This window comes from Cebus imitator, unplaced genomic scaffold (genome assembly GCF_001604975.1).
Source record: "Cebus imitator isolate Cc_AM_T3 unplaced genomic scaffold, Cebus_imitator-1.0 Scaffold42, whole genome shotgun sequence".
NCBI lineage: Eukaryota > Metazoa > Chordata > Mammalia > Primates > Cebidae > Cebus > Cebus imitator.
In genome coordinates this window covers 8104879-8128269 of record NW_016107357.1, presented here as the reverse complement: position 1 = coordinate 8128269, position 23391 = coordinate 8104879, and the positions used below count along the sequence as shown (strand labels likewise).

Here is a 23391-nt window from a genome sequence, read left to right as displayed (position 1 = left end):
ACATGTTGCCCATCCTGAGCACTGCTAAACAATAGATCATGGAACAAGAACAGAAGCAATGGAAATAGTTTGGAGAGAGAAATTAGGAGGTTGCATTAACAGGACTTCAAAATTGCTTAAATTGAAGTAAAAGAAAAGGTAGTAGATTTCTGGTTAAGAGCACTGATTAAAGGGTCGACACTCTAATAGAAGCTAATTGTTTTAGTTAAAGTAACATTCTACCAGAATGTGGCGATTTCTCTGAGCATATACTTAATAATGCCCTTAGTAACAAATGGTAGGAGGGCATTTAATGGGCAAGTCTTGATCTGTGTTCAGGAGGAGGACGCAGAGCAGTGAACCTGAGGACACAGTTACTCTTGCCTTTGGAGGCATTAGGGTATGACAGTATTGGTAAATGATAGGCCCCTCAACTTCTAGTTGCCTTTTGGAGTGTATTTAGCTAGAGGCAGGGCCATTCATTTCACAACTAAAAATAAACTGCTTACGAAACGTGGTAGACTAAGGAAGTTATTAAGACTATTGCCAGTGCAGCCGATTAATTTGTCAGCAAGTTATCAACTGTTAGCAGCCATTTTCACATTGGCTTAGAAGGGAATAAAATGCATTCGAGTCATAAGTTGGAAGAGGATTACAAGACATAAAGGATGGGAAAAAACCCAATCATACATAGCTTTGTCTTAAGGTTGAGTTTAAAAAAAAAAAAAGAGAGAGAAGATACTTATGAAGGTACATTTTCATGTATGGCTATATATGCACAATGCTCCATTTCCTGAGATATATAAAAGTTTTTTAAATCAAATTTTAAAACAAAATTTGAAATATTTTTGAAAATGTTTCAAAATGCCACTTTAAAAATGCATTGCTTTGAGTAAAATTTACTGTTTGTAATCCTCACACCTCCTAGCACAGTGCCCTGCAGTGTGGTAACTTCTTTTTAATGCAGCAACTGTACCGCTGCAGTATCTGCTTCCCTTCCATTCTGGATACCTTTGAGCAAACATAAACACATTTGCTTTCACTCTGTCTCTAAAATGTATAGCATAGAACTTTGCAATCAAGAGAGAAGTAACTGGGGGCATTACTGATGGTCCGAAGTGTGAACACCACTAATTCAGATGCTGATGTTGTGCTTACTCACCCACTCAACTGACCAGCTTTCCAGAGAATGCAGATCAGATTCAAGCCAGTCTTTAAGCAAACATTATCTCATTTAATCCTAAGAAACAATGCTGAGATGGGTCATATCCCCATTACCAATTGCCTTGGGGACTAACTGCTAACAGGAGGAACCACTGGTTGTGAAAATCATGAATACAGAGTCTACTATAGTAATTATATATAGTAATAAAATATAGTAATACCAATGAAATCTAAACAGCCTGTCATTTTCCACTACTTCTAACTTACCCAGTGTTTCTGCATTTCCCTGCTCATACGAAACACCTGATGTTAAAGTATGTTAAAGGCAGGGGTAAGCCTGAAGGATGGCTGTTTGACAACTGCATTAGCGATCAAGGGACAGCTATGCAAAAAATAATAATAATACATATATATGGCTAACTTAAAGAGACATGTCCTTTCATAGGTAAAATGTAAGGTTTGTGTAACATCAGTGCTAGTGTTAAAAACTATGCTGAAAACATCGTATTACCGAATTTACTCAGCCTGTACAATAAGTGTTCTCTCCACTCTGCTTTGCTCCCCTGACTGAATGAAAAGAGTTAATGGCATCAGTATTAAGCAGGAAGTTCCGTTAGGCTTATGCATATGAGGGAATGAATAATTTAGTATCTTCAGGAAATGCAAACTGCAGTAGAATTTAAGCAACCTATCAGAATTTAGATCAATATTTTACATGATGGTATGAAGTTAAAGCCAGTGGAAAGAAGATGCTTAAAGATACCAGGTGCAAGAATGTTTTTAATAGTTGACACTGTGAGAAAGACTGGGAATTTTGGGTTGAAAATGTTTTGTCTTACGCAGCAATAATGGTTTACTTGCATTCTGACAATTGTCAGATGACTTTTTGCCAACATGATTGATAATGAGATGTGGCAGTTTATTTGCTGTCAGAGAAGAGATAATTTCTCAGGTTTTTCTTGTAAGTTTTAAAAATTGTCCTTATGGTTTTTCTTTTTAAATATGGAATAAAGAAACTGAAGGGTAAAACCTGAAGACTAGGCATGTTTCTTTAATAAAGGTATTATAGAAGTAGCCATTTGCAAACATCGGTAAGACAGATTTTTAAAAAACAGTTTAAACCTAAAATTATGGAAAATTTTTTAAATTGTTTATCTCCTATGGAATGATCTCATTAGCTTGGTAGACATTTTATATGTATGCCTGTGGTCTTTCTATGTCATTACTGTAAATAAATATTGTGCATGCAGCTTTAATAATAATAATAGATTGGGTGGTTGGAAATACTTAGCAAAGGTGACATTTATCAATCTTATTTTGTTTGCAAATATCTACTGGATGTAATATTTTCAAAGCAAGACTTAATTGGATTATGTTAAATCTAATTTCTAGAAATGAAAAATTCTCATATAAGACATTACCATTTTTAGATTTGTGTTATTTAAATATAAATTGGTTTGTTTCTGATTTTTCTTAAACTTTTAGTTAGCATGAGTTGTATATTTTAAATAATATAGTCTTAGGGGAGATCTAAAACACTGTCTTGTTTGCCTTTATGTGGTCTTTCTTAAGCCCCAGTACATTTTAACCACTAATTGTTTCTTGGTTAATACCAATGGAAAAAGAAAATCTTTCCCATGCTGAAAAGAATTTCTTTAGGATTTTACAGAAAATTATTGATGTAAAGTTTTGGATGTCACTAAAGTAATAGTTAAAAAAAAATTACTTTTGTTTTTCTCATCCCAATTTTGACTGTCACCTTGATTTCAGATAGGCCCTTCTCCTTTTCTTAGATCATCACCTTCTCATTGAGTTTTTCTCCTAAAAAAAATTACTTTATTGTTACTTAAGCTAAAATTTAATGTAAATAGCCTAAAGAAATGGCTGTTTGATCTGACCACACAGTTTTAATAAGACATTTTGTCAAATATGCACATATATTGAAAAAAATAGTAAAATGTGGATTGGTAGTAAATAGCTGATTTTTAGCAAACCGTAGATATTCTTATTTTGTATCAATGAATATAAAACTCTTTATTGCAGTGGCCCATTTATAATGGCTTTGGTCTTTTTTCAACTAGTAGGAATGAGTTAATCTTAAGCACTTCCCCTACGTTTGTTTCAGGTTCAGTTCTCCTAAATGAGAGGATAGATCTTGTGAAATTAATGCTAATGGCCATAGATCTTGACTTCCTCTACCTTATCTTCATTGACTTTTAAAAAATATAACCCTAAAATGCTGGTTGCACTCTTGAACCGTATAATTAGGATATAACTAAGTTGTAAGTGCATCATTTGATCTATGGCTGCTTATAGGGTTTTTCCACAAAAAAAGATTGCATAATTTTTTTTAAGAGCCTGTGTTAAAGAGGATGCGTTTTATTGAATTACAGAGCTTCCAGGATGAGGATCTAGATAGGACGTATGTATAAATACATTTTGAACATTTCAAAGCACCTTTTAGTTTATGTGAAGTTCTTCAGATGGCCCCGTTGTCCTTCAAAGCTTCTAACACCAAGGTGTCTGTTGCAGCCCAGAGCAAAGTTACTGCTACCCAGGACAGCACTAATTTGCGATGTATTTTCTGTGGTAAGCAACATTATGTTTACATTACTTTTTCAAGCTGTGGTACATGCTACTTGCGCATTTCCATAACTTTTGTTTTCTTAGGCCATAGTCTGGTTTGTGATATTTGGGATATATAGCAAGCTATTGTTTTTATGTTGTGATATTTGTTGTGGTTCATGTAGGTGATTTGGTCAGCTTTGAGTTGGCTTGTTAGTGAGGATTTAGTTAGAATTAGGATCTTAAAACTATTCTTGTCCACCTCTTCCAACACAGATGAGAGGGGTTTTTGTTTGTTTGTACATTTTTTGTTTTTAATTATTTTGTTTGGGAGCAAATTTTTGATTGAGATTTAAGGAAAAAATTTTTGCCCATCTTAATATGATTTGAGGAATGTAAATGTGCCTTATTCAAAGGGAACTTTTGCTTAACTTGAATTAATTTTAGGTGTGCATGTTGTGAGGCCGATGTAAACCAATGCTTGCTTTAATAGGTTGATTTCTGATTGATAGCCTCCTTTGTTCAGTAGGTTAGATATCTGTGGCTTAAGAGTGAATTTAGGCTTATTGAGTGTTTTCTTTCACTCTCACTCTCATACACACGTGTGCACATGTATGTATTGTTTGCATGGACAAACCAGGTATGTCACTTAGCCACTCCAAATTAGAGATAATCAGATACATACCTAAGGATACATATCTGTCTGTAAACACAGATAGATACATATCCTTGTCTAAATTCTTATTTCCATTTGTTTCTGAAATTTTCTGTTTTAAAAACCCAAGTTTCAAAGAGTGACTTTTAATTATTTGAGCTTTGAAAAGAAACCTCATATATGCCTTTTTGACTCATGTGTACCTTGCTAGCCAGATTATTTTATGAGAGAAAGTTATTAAATGACATACAGTATAGCTCCAATTTTACATAAAGTGTTAACGCTGTGTGTATGTACTTTATGTGACTCAGAATTTTTAATGTTACTCCTCAATACTAACGATACTGTTTCTTTACCTATGAAGATAATTATTTTAAAATGTATGTATTTTCTGGTTTAGGCAAAGAAGTACATGTTGTAAACTTCTTTTTAAAAAAAGGAAAGAATAGGCTAATGTCTTTATTAGTCACTTAAAGTTATATTTAGAATTGTTTCAGGTGACACAGTTACAGCAGTGAGCCTAATGTGTGGCTATTCATAAATCCCTCCTCTCCCTCCCAGATCCCACAATTAAACACTACAGATTAAATGTGTAATCAATAACTTTTTTTCCTCATTTTTCTGCCTCCTCCTGGGGGTTCTTCCCGGCTAGCTTTGAACTAGCCGTGAGTGATTATTGATATTTGTGTTATTAGGACTCTCTTTAGCTCATTTTGAAAGCCCACCCAATGTTGTATACCTTTCTACTTAATATGTTGAGGTTTATACGTAGAATAATGGATACTTTACCCAATTGCAGAGAAAAATGTTGATTTGACCTAAGTGAAGGTGAATGTTTAAAGCTGTAGAATAATATGTTAAAAAGCAGATTCCCCCCATTAACTATTACCTTTAATTAACTGTGTGCAAACAATATAATTACAACGTTGCTAAGTTTAAATTTGATCGTATTGTGTATATAATAACACTTACTTGTCTTTTAGTCCTGTATTTTTAAATAGTCTGTGGCTAATTGTGAAAATAGATTTGTGAAAATTAAAATGTGACATTAAGTGAAATGTGCTTTAACCAAACTTAATATTGAAGGCAAGATTGAAATGCAATTCCTATTTTAGAGAGTCTCCTGATCCGATTTTCATCATTTATAGGATATTATATCAGTGACACTGCCACATTTCTCTGTTCCAAACAGTAACTCACAAACTTTGCTATATACCTTCTTCTTGTAGTCAGGACAAATTAAGATCAGCCGTTATCTTTGGCTGTGTGAGGAAAAACAAACTCTCAAACAGCTGCTATTCTTACTGATAAGATAGAAGGAGCAAAGCAGGTTCACTAGTTTCTTAACCTTGGTTGTTCTTCCCCCTTTTTCCCTCCCCAAAGGGCTGTTCACCACCACATGATGCTCATAAAATATTGTCATTTGCCCACTGAAATGGTTATGAAAGTACCTGTTTTGCGTTTTATGAGAATACAAATACTTACTTGAGAATGTGACCTGTGTGAAGTAATATTTATATTCCAGAACATACAGTGGCAGCTGACAAACTTGCCTGCTTCGTGTCATGTGGGGTGCCTTTGGTATTACTTACCAATTTTATAGCCCGTTAGAATGTTTGACAAAAAGGAAAAATGTAATTGTGTACCTGAAGTTTCTATTTACCTGGAACTTTTAATATTTGTAGTAGGTTTGTATTAATTTTTAAATGCACATAAATTTCAATGTGCTAGTTACTGCAACCTGACAATTTGAAGAAGAAACAAACAGAACAACCAGATTAAATATAGATGTGAAAAAATAACAAGAGGAGTGATTCCCTGCACACGCACAAACCCCTCCCATTTAAAGGATGTCTGGAGAGACCAAAAGCCCATTATCATCACAAAGAACCATGTAGAAACAAATTGTTAAGAATTGTTTTAGAATCAAAATTCTCCCCATTTTAAAAGGATCTTCCTTGAAGCTTTTCTTCTCAGCTGCAGGAATAAACTGTAGAAATTATTTTTGTAATGATGATAACAGCCACAAAATATTACCCACATTTTAAAAAATCTCCTTTCTAAATAGATTTGCTTAGTAAGCTTTTAAAAAGCTTTAAAAAAAAATTCCAAAGCAGGTTCTATAAATTGCTAATTTTTTTTTCTCAGCTTTTGTGAGTTATATTAAACTTGTTAGGTTTAAAAAAAAAAACTGTTAAATAGGATTGAGTTGAAATTTTGACATTTTTTTGAATTTATATATTTGAATTAAAACCTCTAATCCATTAATATTACCTTTGATATGTAACACCTATCCTAGGTGTGAATAGTACAATTGCATTCATCTTTGAGGTAGATGCCAAGTCTAATCTGCTGACTGACATTCAGCTGTTTTATTATTTAAGCAGCCTGAGGCTTTCAACTTATATATTCAAGTAAACATTGTTTAAAAAAAATAGTTAAACCATAATGGTCTTGTGAGTTGCCCATGCTAAATGCCCACATTTAGTACTTTGGATAAACATAATTTTGGATATATAAAGTACATTCCCCAAATATTTCATGCTACCTCAGATTTATCCCCCCACTTTGTATGTCCCCAGAAGAGAGGTCTTTTCCCTATAAAGTATTAAACATTAGTGTATAGCCTAATAGGACAGTCTGTTTTTACATCATTATTTTAATTTCTCAAGGAAAGAATTCTATTCTATTTACTAGACAGCAATCATGTATTTTCATTTATACAAACATTACGTGTGTATTTAATTTCAAAAGTTTTGGGTTTTTTGTTATTAATTACATGGGATTAATATTTTTTATATTTCCTTTATTTGGTTCTCAAAATAGCAGACTCTTAGGAAATCAAATGAAATATATTACTGCACTTGTCATCAGTTTGTCTTTAGAGGACAAATTAAATGATTAATCTAAAAACATTTGTAAAGAGGTGAGGAAAAAAGTTAGTAGGTAAGTTCAGATCAAATTCTGTTTTTCCACACGTGGGATACACCAGTACTGCATTAATTACATCCTAATAAATTTTTACTTCGAGTTGTGAAATCTACTCCACTAGTATAAAATACTTTGCACGATTAGCCCATAGATTACAATAATTTACTTTAGTACATAGAAGCATTTATTTAGTAACTTTTAAATACTAGTTGTCTACAAATCTTTCAAAATATCTGTTAGGAGCATTTGCTGGTACACTAGAACTCACAAATATATATAGTATGTCAATACTCATATATTCTCCAAGAGTGGAAGATAACTACTGTTTCTTTACTTTCATGTTTACTGGATTAGACTTTAAGATTGTTCTACTTTAACCCTAGGTATTATATATTAGGTCCAGTATTTATCTCATTTTGTGACAGATTTAATTTTTATATCCAATGACATTAAGATACCCCATAAGTCAGTGGCATTCTATGTAAGATGCAAAAAACGGGTCTGCATTGTACATGGTATGTGGGAATGGATGGTCATTAGTGTCTCATGACAGAACCACGTTGTATGAATGCAAGTTTTTCTTCTTACCCTAAATGAAAACTTAAAATTACCTGTTACATTAAAAACTCAGTTCAGTAGGTTCATTACTATGTGGAAGTTTAGCAAATGTTTTTTCACCAGTGATGGAAATGCTAGGCCATTAGACAAAAATGGCAGCTTAAATTGGGCAAATTTGATAAATGCTTTAGCATACTTCAGTCTAGTAATAAGGTTCTCATGCTCTCTCTCTCTCCTGTTTTTCATTTCCAGTGTTCTATTTAGGTGAGTTTTTGAATTCTGATTTCTCATTTAAGTTCTCCCTCTCCACTTCATGAATAATTACCCCAAAGAGAATGTCTCATTGTCTTAGAAAATGTCAAGCTTAGGTGCCTATTCAGATGCTCATCAAACACTTGTTTTACTCAAGCTCTTCATATATAAATGTTTATTTTTCCTTATTGTTGATGTTTTCCATTTGTTTCAAGTAAGCCTTCTGGAGATGACAAGAGTATTATGTTGCAATCTTTCATTTGCTCTGTGTTATATAAAGCTTATATTTTATTTTGCTAGACAAAAAGAAGACACGTTTGTAAATATGTGATGGTTTTATGTTATTCTCATGATTTTATCTCCTCTATCCAGCTAGATGTGAAGATAATGTTAATCTGTAATATTTTCTCCCTCTGTAGGGCCAACATTGCCTAGACAAAACTCACAGCTACCTGCCCAAGTTCAGAATGGCCCATCTCAAGAAGAAATGGAAATTCAAAGAAGGTAAATTTGCAAGTTATTTCTTTTACTTTTTCTTTATGCTGCAGAAGACAAACTGAGCATCCTAATGTTTAAAGTAGATTATGTCTTGTCAGCTGTTTAAGAGTCACAGCTTTTATTCTTACATTAGTAAGTTTTGGAACTATCGTTAATAAGTTACCAGATACTTGTTATGCTGGATGTGAGATGTTATAAAATTTCATAACTGCTTTTTTTGTTTTTCTGTAAAAGTTATACTTATGGTAGGTTTAAAATATTGTAGATACACTTAACAATTCAAATATTTTTATGGTTCAAGAAGTCTTACTTTGGTAATTATAAAGTATTATGTGACTACTATGGTTTTTACATGACGAATTTAACTAAAACGTTGAAACAATGTGGACTGATTCTATAACACTTTGATCTTTAAATATTACTGTGGGGTTTAGTGGTAGAATACAAAGTTATTCTCTATTGGGCAGCATTCCTCCATGACTGGGAGTTCTCTGAAAGTGGGCAGAGAAAGTAGGCTGACAGGCTAACCTTTGGATTACCAGCATGGGGAGTGGCCAGGCCTCAGAACCGCACAGATGCTGAGCTACTTAAAGTTCCACCGGAAGCCCCAGCTCATCTGAGGCAGCTTGTTCAGTTTTTTGAGAGAACAGTCTTCTGTGGTAAATGCGATTCCATCCGTTGAGCTGGTTTTGGGGAGGACAGGGGAGGAGCTGGTACAGCTGTTCTTCAGATAGTGTATGTACTTACTAATCAGCTTGATTATTGTGGCACTGCTCATTCCCATTCTCTCTACCTGCTGACCTCAAGTTAGGTCCTTCCCAGGTTCCTCTTCCCATGTCTGCTTTGACCATCTTCAGGATGTGTTCTGGGTTGTAGATGCCTCTGCTGCTCCATTTGTTTATGTCACAGGCATTGTTTATTCTAAGTGCTTAAGTTATATTGAGATGGGTGGGGGGAGCAGAGGGAACAAAAAGCCTTAAACCCATCAGACAATAAACATGACATATAGTAGAAGATGATAAGTGCTTTGGGGAAAAAAATGAAACAGAGTAAAGAGGAGTATATGTTTTGGAGAGGCAGAGGGAATTGCTGGTTGTAATTTTATTTTATTTTTCCATCCATTACTTATGAGTCTCACCACTTGTGAGTTTAAATACATTGGGCAGGTTAGATCTCATTGAGATAAAAAGAAGGAATTAACCAAGCAGATATCTGTGCAAGTGCATTCTATTAAGAGGTCTTAAGGAAAGATGGTGCTTCTGTGTACAAGGGCAAACAAGGAGGCCGTGGAGGCTGGAGTAGAAGAGAGTATTGGGAGATAAGGTCAAAGGTAATCGAGGTCAGATCATGCAGGGCCTTACAGGCTGCTGTGAAGAATTTAACATTTCTTCTGAGAGAAATGAGAACCATTGTACAGTTTCAAACATAGGCACGATCTAACTTAAAATTTTAACAGAATCAATCAGGCTGCTCTGTTGAGCCTAGACTATTGAGAGATGATTCGAGGCAGGTGCAGGGTTGGACAGCAGCTCAGCAAGAACCCCAGTTAAGAGGCTATTGCAGTGAAGTAGGCAGGTGATAATGGTGGCTCCCACCAGGTCATAGAAGTGGGTGGTGAGAAGTCAGATCCTTATATGTCTTGGTGGATTGTATGCTGGGGTATGAGGGAAGAAGAGGGGTTGAGGTTTTTAGGCTAAGGTAGTGGGAGGGATAGAGTTGCCATTAACAGTTGGGAAAGACTGCGTAGAGCAGGTCTTGTTAGGGGATGAATGTCAGAGATGAATTTTGAGGATGTTAGGCTAGGATTTTTACTGGAGATCTAAGTAGAGATGTTGAATACTAGTCTCTAGGAGAGTCTCTAGGAGACTAGGGAAGAATTCTAAACATTCAACTCTTTTCTATCCTTTCTGTCTACCAGAAATCTGATGATAAATTTGCCCTTACCAATGACCACCACCTTCATTTTTCTACTTGGTCATGGTTTATTTATATGCATTTTAATGATGTTTCTGGAATTTTAGTAGAATTTTGAGGAAGATTACAGAACTGCTCAATCTAACAACCTGAATAAGAGTTCAGAGACTACTGTCTTGCCATCTCCCTGTTCAGCATTCCTATGGCCACCTCTCCTCATGTCCAGTTTATTTCTTTGGCCTGGCATTTAGGAACTCACCTGTGTTTCTGTTTCGCCACTCATGACTGTCTCTGTGTATACCATACTCATCTTTCCCTCTGTGTTGTGTGTGGCATTCACCTCTTCTGACATGTCCTTCTCATATCCTTTCTACATTGTCATTTTCTGTAGATGCTTGTCCAGGCACACTAATGTTCTTCTTTTCTGAATTCCTGTAACTTAATCACACAGTGCTTTGTATTTTCTTCCTGAATGTTTATTTTACATTTGAGTATTACCTCCACAGTGAACATTGTGGGCTGTTTTGAGATTAGAAACCTCAATAAAATTTCTAATAAAAAGTCAAGAAGTTTCTGGTACTGAATTAATTTGTCTGCAGGTTTTGGGGTATAAGACAGAAATATATGTTTGACCTTTAATGTAGTAATTTTCTTCACTTTTGCCTAATTTTTTTCCCTACTCTAAACCCATGGTTTGTAGGAGGAATTATTGATGTTTAGCTGGTAAATGGCCTTTCAGAGACTTCCCAGGTGCTAGGGAAGGCATTACCTAGGAAGATTGTTGAGTTGATTAAGATAACACACACTCTTCTTTTGCTGCCTAGGATTTTCTGTGTTTTTTGGGAGTTGGTGGGAGGTTCATGGAGGAGGTGCTCTTTGAGCTGTGCCTGAAGAAGTAATAAAGTAGGAGTTTCCAGTCATAGAAGGGAAGAGCATTCCAGGAAGAAAGAGTAGGCGTATAAAGGCAAGGAGATGCAAACACGCGTGCAGTGTGAGTACGCTGCTTCTTTTCCCCTCCAGGACCGATGGTACGGTTAGATGAGGTTGTATCCACCTGGTAAGAGCCTTATATACCCTATGCTAAGAAATTGCTTTTTAAAACTCTTTTCCTGCATTTGTCATATGCTAAAAAGAGGCATCTTGCTTTTTATCACTTTAGTAAATTTCAAATTAGGAGAAAGATACTTGTCATTTTTCTTTGACATATATCCCATACAATCTGTTTTTGCCTATGGTTAAACCATACTTGGAAAAAGATACTACAAAACTCTAAAATATCTGAATATTTATATAGACACTTAGTGCTGGTTTTCACTTTCTCTCAGCTGACAGTAGTGCATGGCTGGATCTGGTTGTGTAGGCTAGCAAACAGCGGGAAAGGATGTACAGCACAGTCTAGTGTGAAGGTTGCTTCCCAGTAGAAATTTTATTTCTAAAATTTATTTCATGTGTTTATTTATATAAAAGTCATTTTTTAAAACTTGATTTAATCTTCAGAGGCACAATAAAATACCTTCAGGCCAACTTTGTATTTCATAAGCTGAGTGAAATTGTCCTGTTAACTTTGGCTGTTTAACTGGCCTTCTTCTACGCTGTTACTGGAACATGTAATGAGAAACATTATCAATTTGCATTATAAATTCACAGCTGTGAGGATGTGGGTAAGGTGCCAAATGAAAAGAGGGATTAGGTGAAAGTTGGCCAACTTGGTTTCTTTCCCTTGCTCAGCTCCTAGACACTGGCAGCCAGACGGGTAGAGCCCAGAAAGAAACCAAGATTCCTCTTTGGGAAAATTGCCATGGTCAAGAGAAGACAGAGGTGTTGACGCTCAGGGTCCTTGCCAGTGAAGCTCATTTACTTAAGGGCCTCTGATCAACTTTGGTGCTACTACTTATAAATATGAACAGACAGCCAAGGATCATCAAACCTTTGAGGACAACTTCTATAAAAGAAAGATCAAAACAAAGAGTTGAAATTGGATGACATATACTGCAATAGCTTTAGAGAGCTAAGAGAATACAATTCATTGATGAAATAAAAATTGGAAGTTATTTTAAAGGGATCATTCAGATAACAAGGAAGTAAACTTGGAAACTTTTTTTTTAAAACCACCTTAATTTTTTTTTTTTTTTTTTTTTTAAAGAAATAAGGCCGGGTGCAGTGGCTCATACCTGTAATCCCAGCACTTTGGGAGGCCAAGGGAATCAGATCATATACGGTCGGCCTGGAGTTCGAGACCAGCCTGGCCAACATGGTGAAACCGTCTCTACTAAAAATACAAAAATTAGCTGGGCATGGTGGTGTATACCTGTAGTTCCAGCTACCTGAGAGGCTAAGGCAGAAGAATCGCGTGAACTGGGGAGGCAGAGGTTGCAGTGATCTGAGATCAGGCCATTGCAGTACTGCCTGGGTGACAGAGCGAGATTCCATCTCAAAAAAAGAAATAGAAGACTCCATGTTTGGGTCCCCTTCCACGAACACTCACTCGTGGAAGCTGGGGAAAAAAGAAAAGAAGTAGAAGTTTTGAGAACTAAGGTTGAGGGATTTATTCTCTGAAAGTAGTCATAAAACAAAGAGGTGGCATATGAGAAAGAAAGTAAAGTAAGAAGTTCAGATTAGAAGATCCAGCATCCAAATAATAGAGGAGTTCTGGGGGAGTGGGGAGGAGAAAAAAAACATGAAGAAATTGAATCTGCAAATAAATCAGAAAATTTACTGGAACTCATTGACTTGATCATCTAGATCAAAGGCCTGCAGACTTTTTCTGTGAAGGGTGAGATAGGAAACATTTTAGCCTTTGTGGCCCATCTGTGTCATTTGCTAGACTCTTCCTTCGTAGCTTGCCATAAACAAAATGGAAATAAATGGGTGTAGCCAGATTTGGCCCTAGGGCTGTATACAGTTTGCTAGCTTCTCGTCTAGTTCAGAAAATCTCGCCAAGTGTCCAGCCCACCAAGTGGGAAAAACAAAAAGACCTCCCACCAACGCTTCTCACTATGGAATTTTAGAATGCTGTCCTAGAATAAATAAGATTTCAAATGCTTGGTAAGGGGCGGTGGGAGCGACAAGATAGGGGAGCTTCAAAACCCTGAGAGAATTTCTTTCCCATCTAAAACCTCCTCTTCTGCACAGCTTCCTAAGAAGCTATTGGAAGATGTATTCTGTTAAGATGAGGGAGTAAAGCAAGAATGATGAACCCATGAGAGCATCGAGGAGATAAGGAATCCAACTTAGGAAAGAAATAGGCAATTCCCAGCACAACTAAGGTGAAAGCAAGACCTAGGGAGCAGCCCATCCGGTTGGTGTCAGGAGGGCTTACAGCTCCCAGTGGGGCTTAAGACTCCCAGCGGATGAAAAGCAAAACAAAAGAACAGAAAAACCTGACCATGGGTCTTCTGCTATGTGGACCATGTGGATAGGGAGTACAGTTCTAATGCAGAGTGTGGGGTGAAGTAGGGATAGGTATATAGAAAAAGAATCAAATGAAACAAAGTACTACTTTTTAGCACCAGAGTAAGAAAGAAATTGTTCTAGAAAGTAAATGTGATCAGCAGTGAATTACATGATACATGAATCTTGATGTATCCAAAGTGGTGTTATGAGTTTATTGGGAAAATGGAGAAGAAAAAGTTTTGGGGAGTTAGAGATGTAGGAATTATTTATATAACAGGAAGTCAGTAGATAACATCTAAATTTTAATATGAAAAATCAAGAAGTAATAGTTCTAAACGAATTACTGTGATAAGTACCAGAGTATTGAAAATAATTGCTTCTGGGGAGCAAAATCATAAGTGGTGAGGATTAGTAAGAGGATTACTGTTTTGTTATAAGCCTTATAATTTGGGTTTTTAAGTTACATATTACTATTGTTTAATTTTTTATTTTTAATCAATGTAGAGTTAATAAACCAAATGTTTACTTTGAGTGTTCATTTTATTAGTCCAATACCCTTTATTATTATATCATTTATTAAATAGTTTTTGGTTCCTACTCATATAATTAATATTTGGCTTCCTTGGCCATGATGAGAAAACATATTCTAAGAAACATGAGTCAGTCCTATGTTAGTCTCCACATAGAACCTTAATATGGTTAATATCTATAAATAATTCACAAATCACCAGTACCACCTGAAAGTTATAAAAGGGGAATGATAATCACGGCACAGAACTGAGCAGTTGGAGCAATGAGAGTGTACAGCCCTCCGATTGGCCTTCAGAGGCAGGATGGACCAAAAGTTGACCGCCTTCTCTTGTGAGTTTCTGCTCTTGTCTCAGGGCTTTGTAATATTAAAATTTGGCTATATTATTACATTTTATCCATTTTTAATTTATTTACTGATAGCGAAGTGAAATGCCCATGTTATACAATCAGATATGTGTGTAGACTTATTTTCTGATAAATGTCAATAATAGCAGTGTTATTAAATGTTATCAACTCAGAATATTTTTCCTAGACTGCTCCTACTTCATTTTGTTAAAATTGAAACCACTCTTATTTACCTATCACTATTCATTATAGGTAAAGCTGGGTGAAATGTATTTTGAAATGTTGTTATTTGCTTTTTACTTGCTTCAAGTAATAAGTCTTTGAGTCAACATAAACGAAATAGATATTTGAATATATATTTAAGAAGCTATTAATCTCAATGCCGGCTGGTGCTTTGTGCATCTATTTACATTTGAGGATAGATATTTGGGAGAGAAATAGATATTCAGGGGTGGGAGGAACTGTGTCTGGTATTTTTTTAATGCTTAAAAATTAATACTGGTTATTTGCACCATAATTGTTTCTGAAAACAATTTATATTCTCAGAAACTTCCAGATGATTGTAGAATATATCCTAGCTTAAAAAAAAAATTAAAGTCTGTCGGGATTTACCATGGTTCAGAATTAAGGCACTAGTTCTTAAAATAAAAAATAAAAAAAAAAAAAAGTCCTCAGATGATTCTATTAATGACAGAAGAAAACAGTTGGAGAGAGAACTCTAGGAAGAGGAGCCATGCGCATTTCCAGTATGTGAATTGGCAGCGATAATTTTGAGCCAAAGCAAAGTTTATAAATTTGGAAACTCCTCCTAGAAAGCTACATAAATGTCTTGCTTTAGAGGTCAGAACATGAGAGTCAAATTTATTATTCCAATTTAGGTGGGAATTATTCATGCCATACAAGATTCAGAAGCCAGAGATTTTCTGCTTGAATCACTATTTTGGGAAATACATTTAGATGGGCATCTTTTCAGCAAGCAGGCTAAAAATTAGCTTAAAGTGTTCGACACTTTCTTTTCGTACCTTCAGAACAAGAAAATAGAATCTCCTACAGCTATATGAATTGCCTGCTTGAATCATCTGTCTGTGAACTTAGAAGTATTCTCCAGCATTGTGCTCTTTCCCTATGTCAGTAGACACTCCTTATATTTTATAGCCTGAAAACCCTGGAACATGATGACATGTGGAACAAATTTCTTAAGTCAGTACACCCTAGTTGTAAATGCTGTTATTCAGTAATTATTTCAGATTTACCTCACCCATGCCTGGCCTTCTCCTTGTGATTTAAGCTTTTTGTATGCATCAAAATAATTGTATTGCCTAGGGAAACAACCACTAACTTGGTGGTTAAAAAAAAACCCACTACTAAGAACTTGAATGATAAATGAAATGTGGTCAAAGAATACTATGTGATTCGGCTGTGAGCAGTATTTACATTATCATGTTAACAATGTAAATCCTGGATATTGATTTAAACCCCAGATCACTGTTTTCTATATTGGGGGAAGCATGAGCGGTGAGGGAGTGGTGGAAGGCATCTTCCTCTTAGAAAGTAAATAATGAAAGCTAAAATGTAAGAAACCAGTTACAAGAGTAGGAAACAGGTAGGAGAGTTGGGGCAGTGTACGACTGGTTTTGTTATAAACTTTAAAAACTATTTATGTTATTTTGATAAAAATAGAAGAAGTAACACAGAAATGTACAAAGATCTAAAAACTTGAATCTTTTCATCATAGATTTCTTGGGACAGCTACTGTGCTTTTGAGTTAAATATTTTACTTTTAATATTTTACTCAAATATAGCTTCTATATTTAAATATATTCTAATTAGAATAATATGGGTATATCTTCTGCAGTTTGGTCCCAACAGATTGCTTAGAGCATTATATTTAAAATGGCCCATATTTTTTGATATGTGTCGAACATTTGAAATTTAATACAAGCTCCAGCTGAGTTTATTAGCTGCAGATTATTAGAAAAACAACCACCACCACCAACCCTGACTTTTCTCTGTTTATTATTAAAAACATTCTTTTGAAAATATTTAATTTCTTCCCCTCATCCCTGCAGGGATATCGTTATCCCTCAAAAACTTTGGCAGCTAGTGATTTACCAAATAACATAATGAGGTCAGTTATAGATCCTGAAAATCTGATTTTATTAGTAGTCAGTACTCAAACAACTACTCATAAGTAGATACTCATAAGTAAACTCAGTTTCTTACGTTTTTCTCTTGCAGTCCTTGTTAAGTGTGGTGATAATATCCAGGAGAGGCTGTGTGTTTTGTGAGAGGAGTGGGGTTGATGTATTTGTCAGTGGGCCTTTTCCTTTGTTGTATAGCCAGCTTAGGAAACATGAAGGAGAGAGCTTTTTGGAAAGATCTTACTGGTGTGTTGATACCGCTGGAATGAACAAAGGATGGCACGCATGTGCTGTCATTTAGCTTTGTCTCTAACCAGAACTCGCCCAGTTAGCCAGTCCAGAAAAAGTCCCAATTTGAAATTTCCAAATAATAATAATTGTTACAGCCCACACTGAGTGTTCTTATGTTTCAAGTACTTCTTAAAGAGCTTTTTAGGTATAACTTCATTTAATCTTCCCCACAGTGCTATGAAATATATACGTGTAAATATGTATGTGTATAAGATAAAGATAACTTTTTTTTTTGAGACAGGGTCTCACTCTTGTCACCCAGGCTGGGGTACAGGGGCAGGATCTCACCTCAGTGCCACCTCCATCCCCCATGTTTAAGTGATTCTCCCATCTCAGCCTCCCAAGTAGCTGGGATTACAGGCACGTACCACCATGCCCGGCTAATTTTTGTATTTTTAGTAGAGACAGGGTTTTACCATGTTGACCAGGCTAGTCTCAAACTCCTGACCTCAGGTGATCCACCTGCCTCAGCCTCCCAAAATGCTGGGTTAACAGGCATGAGTCACCGTGCCTGGCAAAAATAACTTTTTTTAGGGAAAGTTAATTGATGCAACTTTTCCTAATGACAATTTGGAACCAGGTGTCAAAAATCTTAAGAAATTCATACCTTTTCACCTAGCAAAATTTGTGCCTTTATTGATCCTATAGAAACAGAGAAAGATTCAAAGATGAAGATAAATGTTATGACAGTATTTGTAACAGTATTAGGATAACTTAATAACCTACTATAGGAGACTGCTTAGACTGTGAACAGCTAAACAATTGACTATTATGCATTCATGGAAAATACAGATACTGAACTAAACGCCTTAGGATAAGTGTGTGTGTGTGTGTGTGTGTGTGTGTGTGTGTGTGTGGCCAGCCAGAGTTGTACACACAGGCAGGTTCTCATCCTAGATATCCTCAATTTCACTAGCTTATGTCTCCTTCCTTTCTCCCTTCCTTCCCTTCTTTTTCTTCCTTCTTCCCTTCCTCCTTCCTTCTCTCACTGTTTTTGGAGATAAAGTCTCGTTCTGTTGCCTGGGCTGATGTGTGATGATGTAATCTCAGCTTACGGTAGCCTCAGACTCCTGGGCCTAAGGGATCCTTCTCCCTCAGCCTCCCAAGTAACTGGGAATATAGGTGCATACCACCATGCCTGGCTGATTTTAAAATTTATTGTAGAGATAGGTCTTACTTCATTGCCCAGGCCCATCTTGACCTCTTGGTTTCAAGCACTCCTCCTACCTCAGCCTCCCAAAGTGCTAGGATAACAGGCCTGAGCCACCTCACCCAGACCAACTTTCACAATATATTAAGTAGGAGGAAAAAAAGCAGATTTCACAGTAGCAGGAAATGATTATATTTTATTTGGTTTTTAAAGTTTATGTGTGTATTTTTACATGAGGGAAAGCCTAAAGGTATATAGGTGTGTGTGTGTGTGTGTCTGTATAGGTATATGTGTATAGATGTGTGTCTATATATGTGTATACATACCTATATGACATGTATATATGTGTATGTTATTTATGTGTATGTATACATAACACGTATGTATACATGTGTTATGTATACATATATACCTATGTATACACATTATATACATATATACGTACATGTTTTTATATCATCTATATGTTATATAGATGTATATGTATGTATACACACACATATATAGAGAGAGAGACATACACACCCAAAATGTTGGTGGTAGTTGCCTCTGGGTATGAGATTTCAAATCATTTAAAGTTTATTTCTTCTTTCTTGTCTCTTTTACATTCAGTACATTTTTGTTGTTGTTGCTTTTGAGACGGAGTCTTGCTGTGTCACTCAGCCTGGAGTGCAGTGGCGTGATCTTGGCTCACTGCAGCCTCTGCCTCCTAGGTTCAAGAGATTCTCCTGCCTCAGCCTCCCAAGTAGCTGGGATTACAGGTGCACGTTACCACACCTGGCTAATTTTTTATATTTTTGGTACAGATGGGGTTTCACTATGTTGGCCAGGCTGGTCTTGAACTCGTAACCTCAAGAGATCCACCCGCCTCAGCCTCCCAAAGTACTGGGATTACAGGTGTGAGCCACCACACCTGGCCTGTTCAGTAAACATTTATTGAACTATTGCTGTAGCCAGCCATTGTTTTTTCTGAAATGATAATTATTATTTGTACAATTAAATTTGATGTTAGGAAGGATATTACAACTTTACAAATTTTTTTCATTAAATGATTAAAATAATGACTTGGTCATTAAAGGGGTATGTTGAGTTATTTGGAAAATTCATTTACTTGGAACAGTACTCACGAAAAGTACAGAACAAAATGAAATGTTAGTGTAATATGCTGAAGCATTCAGCTCCTATGATGCCAATAGGAGAAATGTTTTTTATTTGTATGAAACATAAGTCATCTCTATCCAAGGTGGCCGTTATGTGGAAGAGAGATGTTGATTGGATGCTCTACATTGCTTTTATTTGACTCAAAAATAATTTACATAGCTGAAAAGAATTACTTTTCATGATGATTATCTATAGATGCATGTTTTTACCTTTTTTTTTTTTTTTTTTTCCAGACAACTACAAGAACAGCAACGACAAAAGGAGCTGGAGCGGGAAAGGCTGGAGAGAGAAAGAATGGAAAGGGAGAGGTTGGAGAGAGAGAGGTTAGAAAGGGAAAGGCTGGAGAGGGAGCGCCTGGAACAAGAACAGCTAGAGAGAGAGAGACAAGAACGGGAACGGCAGGAACGCCTGGAGCGGCAGGAACGCCTGGATCGGGAGAGGCAAGAAAGACAAGAACGAGAGAGGCTGGAGAGACTGGAACGGGAGAGGCAAGAAAGGGAGCGACAAGAACAGCTAGAAAGGGAACAGCTGGAATGGGAGAGAGAGCGCAGAATATCAAATGCTGGTAAGAAGTTTACAAACCCTTCTGTGTTCTTGTATCTGAGCTTGGATGATGTCTCTTGTGCAGTCATGTGTTAAAATATTTCACATTTGAGATGCTTGGGATGAAGCCATACAATTTGAAATTATGAAAAATATGCAGCAATTACTACTTTAACAATTTCATTTTGTTTCTATATTGCTTTTATTGCTTGGAGACTTAAAGCTCTTGGAAATTTTTATTCTGCCATTCTAATTCTAACTCCCTATAAATTGGCTATAAAGTGTAAGTGTGTTTTTATGGGAAATTTTTTATGCTGGATGAACTTCAAATATATTTCCCACATGAGATCACATAAATTGTCTCAAATACTATAGGCTATAGTACCATTCAGCAAGAAATTTTCTTGATTGCATTCGAAAGTTTTTGAAGGAAGAATTAGTAGGTGAAAAATATTCGCTAAAACTGACCAGTTATTTAAGTATGCTTTCTAGTATTACGAAAAATTAGTGAAAATTATGAAATCTAATGTTACTGAAAGACAAAAGGTTTAAGATATGGCTGAAAGTTTGAGATATTTTAACATTTATTAAAATTAACATTCATTATAGGATTTAAGAATATTCCTTATGGCCTATATAAAAAGTCTCAATGTGGGTTGATTAAATAGTGGTTGGTTGGTTTATTGTTTAAGTTAATTTATATATTTTTAGCTACCTAATTATTTTCTGGAGTTATGGCCAACAAAACAAAACTTTCCCACAAATAAGCATCGAATAGGAAGTTTCTCACACTTTGTATTAAATGTTTTGCCAGTTTTACTAGTTTTGCTGTTTGTTGTTTTAAAAAAACAACTAAATTTATTCTTCTGTTTATGGTCCTATTCATGTGATTTTAATGTCCCTTTTCTTGTGGACTAAATATTAAAAATTAAGACTAATACTAGCTTTTTCTTGTAAAGGATAAATTAGTCAATTAAATTTATTAATCCACTTATTAGATAAAAAGGAAGCTTATACTCTTCTGAATCTCAAAACGTATTTACAAGTTAAAATATTCTTGGGTGAAGATAGTTATTTGCATTTGTGCCTAATTCTCTGGTACTAACTGTAGTCTACATTTATACATTGTGTCTGAATGCTGGTTTTGTGGCTTCACTAGCTCCCTTTTTCTCTCTCCTTTTTTATCCTGTCTTTTGCTGCTGCTTTCCACCTTCTGTCCAGCTCCATCTTCAGACAGCTCCCTGTATAATGCTCCACTTCCTGAGTATTCCAGTTGCCAGCCTCCTTCAGCACCTCCTCCATCATACGCTAAAGTCATCTCAGCTCCAGTGTCAGATGCCACTCCTGATTATGCTGTAGTGACTGCTTTGCCACCTACTTCCACACCCCCTACACCACCACTGCGACACTCAGCGACACGTTTTGCAACATCTTTAGGTTCAGCCTTCCACCCTGTTCTTCCCCATTACGCTACAGTTCCTCGTCCTCTGAACAAAAACTCTCGACCTTCTTCTCCTGTGAACACACCCTCTTCTCAGCCTCCAGCTACGAAGCCCTGTGCCTGGTCTACTTCCAATTTTTCGCCCCTCCCTCCATCTCCTCCAATAATGATTAGCAGCCCCCCAGGCAAAGCTACTGGTCCAAGGCCTGTCCTCCCTGTTTGTGTTTCTTCTCCTGTGCCCCAAATGCCTCCATCACCGACAGCACCCAATGGGCTGGTTGACTCTGTAACATATCCAGTGTCTCCACCGCCTACCTCAGGGCCAGCAGCTCCTCCGCCGCCGCCTCCACTGCCTTCCCTCGCATCACTGTCACACTGTGGATCTCAAGCTTCTCCTCCTCCAAGCACCCCTATTGCCTCAACTCCCTCATCCAAGCCTAGTGTTCTCCCTTCTCCCTCTGCAGCTGCCCCTGCCTCTGTTGAGACTCCTCTAAACTCTGTGCTGGGAGACTCTTCTGCTTCTGAGCCAGGCTTGCAGGCAGCCTCTCAGCCGGCCGAGACTCCAGCCCAACAGGGTAAGGCTTTCATTATTGCTACTAACAGCAAATCACTTGAAAATGTTATATAGCAGCAACTTTAATTGCCTGAATGGATGAGTAGGATGTTTTTGATCCTTGAACATTTATATGCCATAATGCCATGGGTTTTTGTTTTTTTTTTTTAATTTAAAAAAAGTAGAAAAATTTTTTTCCTGTTGGATTACAGTAATTGCATTTGGAGGAATTTTCATATTGAACTAGGTTTTGATATCTTTTGTAGTATTACAGTTAAAGATGTTTTCTAGTATTTAAGAGCCCTCATAATACGTTTCTTTCTTTCTTTATTTTGAGACAGAGTCTTGCTGTGTTGCCCAGGCTGGAGTACAGGGGCTTAATCTCAGCTTACTGCAACCTCCGCCTCCCGGTTTCCAGCAATTCTCCTGCCTCAGCCAACCAAGTAGCTGGGATTACAGGCACATGCCACCACACCCGGCTAATTTTTGTATTTTTAGTACAGATGGGGTTTTGCCATGTTGGCTAGGCTGGTCTTGAACTCCTGACCTCATGTGATCTGCCCCAGTTGGCCTCCCAAAGTGCTGGGATTATAGGTGTGAGCCACCGCACCCAGCCAATATGTTTCTTTCACTGAGAAAACTTTGCTTGATGCAGTAATCTACCACATAATACATACATGATCTAAATTGTCTTCTTTTATTTTCTGGGAGACTTAGATATATTTAGTGCCCAACTGTAGTCATTAGATACATCATCCCAGAGTTTCCTTTGGAGCAGTTCTGATCTTGGGCCCTAGTTCATTCTTGCCTTTCCTATATTAGATTCCCCATGTTGGACTTTTTCAGGATAGGTGTCACCCTAATACTTGGAGCATTATGACTTTGCAGGAGGAGCAGAGAGGATGGCAGGCTTCATGTATGTCCGACAGGGTTCCAAGGTCCAAAATTACAATAAGAAGTGGCGTGAGGGGTAATGGGGACAGAATAGCATCCTCTGCAGTTATTCTCCCCACCCCTACCTGTTGTTATGGTAACAGGGAAGGGAGGATGTAATCTCTAAGTGGATTATTTGTAAGTAGAAAAGGACCTGGTTCTGTAAGTAAATAAGATGCGTGGCAACCCTAGTTTTTAAAAATATGATTTAAGAAGGATTGCAGAAAGAAAGCTGAAAACAAATTTGTACTTAAAGAAACATCGCGAGGCTTGTTATTGCTGTATATATATTTTTGTTGTTGTTGTTGACTTATCAAATTTGCTTAAAAGGTGAGTCAGAATTCTAAAATGTCCAATTTGGTTTCACTGTGACAAAAAATGGGCACAGCCAGC

The 23391-nt window shown here is 36.5% G+C and overlaps 1 protein-coding gene across 13 annotated transcripts in view; it reads left to right on the top strand.

The window, feature by feature from the left end:
- Window positions 1-23391, top strand: part of ENAH (ENAH actin regulator) — a 156929-nt gene that overhangs the window by 111204 nt on the left and 22334 nt on the right. For 3 of the 13 annotated variants that reach the window (XM_037737739.1, XM_017526418.2, XM_037737738.1), the window contains exons 4-8: window positions 3676-3732; window positions 8105-8116; window positions 8524-8608; window positions 19762-20093; window positions 21977-22087. In XM_037737739.1, the coding sequence (XP_037593667.1) occupies window positions 3676-3732; window positions 8105-8116; window positions 8524-8608; window positions 19762-20093; window positions 21977-22087 (597 nt within the window). Of the gene's footprint in view, window positions 1-3675; window positions 3733-8104; window positions 8117-8523; window positions 8609-19761; window positions 20094-21292; window positions 22088-23391 lie in introns of all 13 variants that reach the window. The other 10 variants (XM_037737740.1, XM_037737737.1, XM_037737743.1 and 7 more) reach the window with 7 other exon arrangements.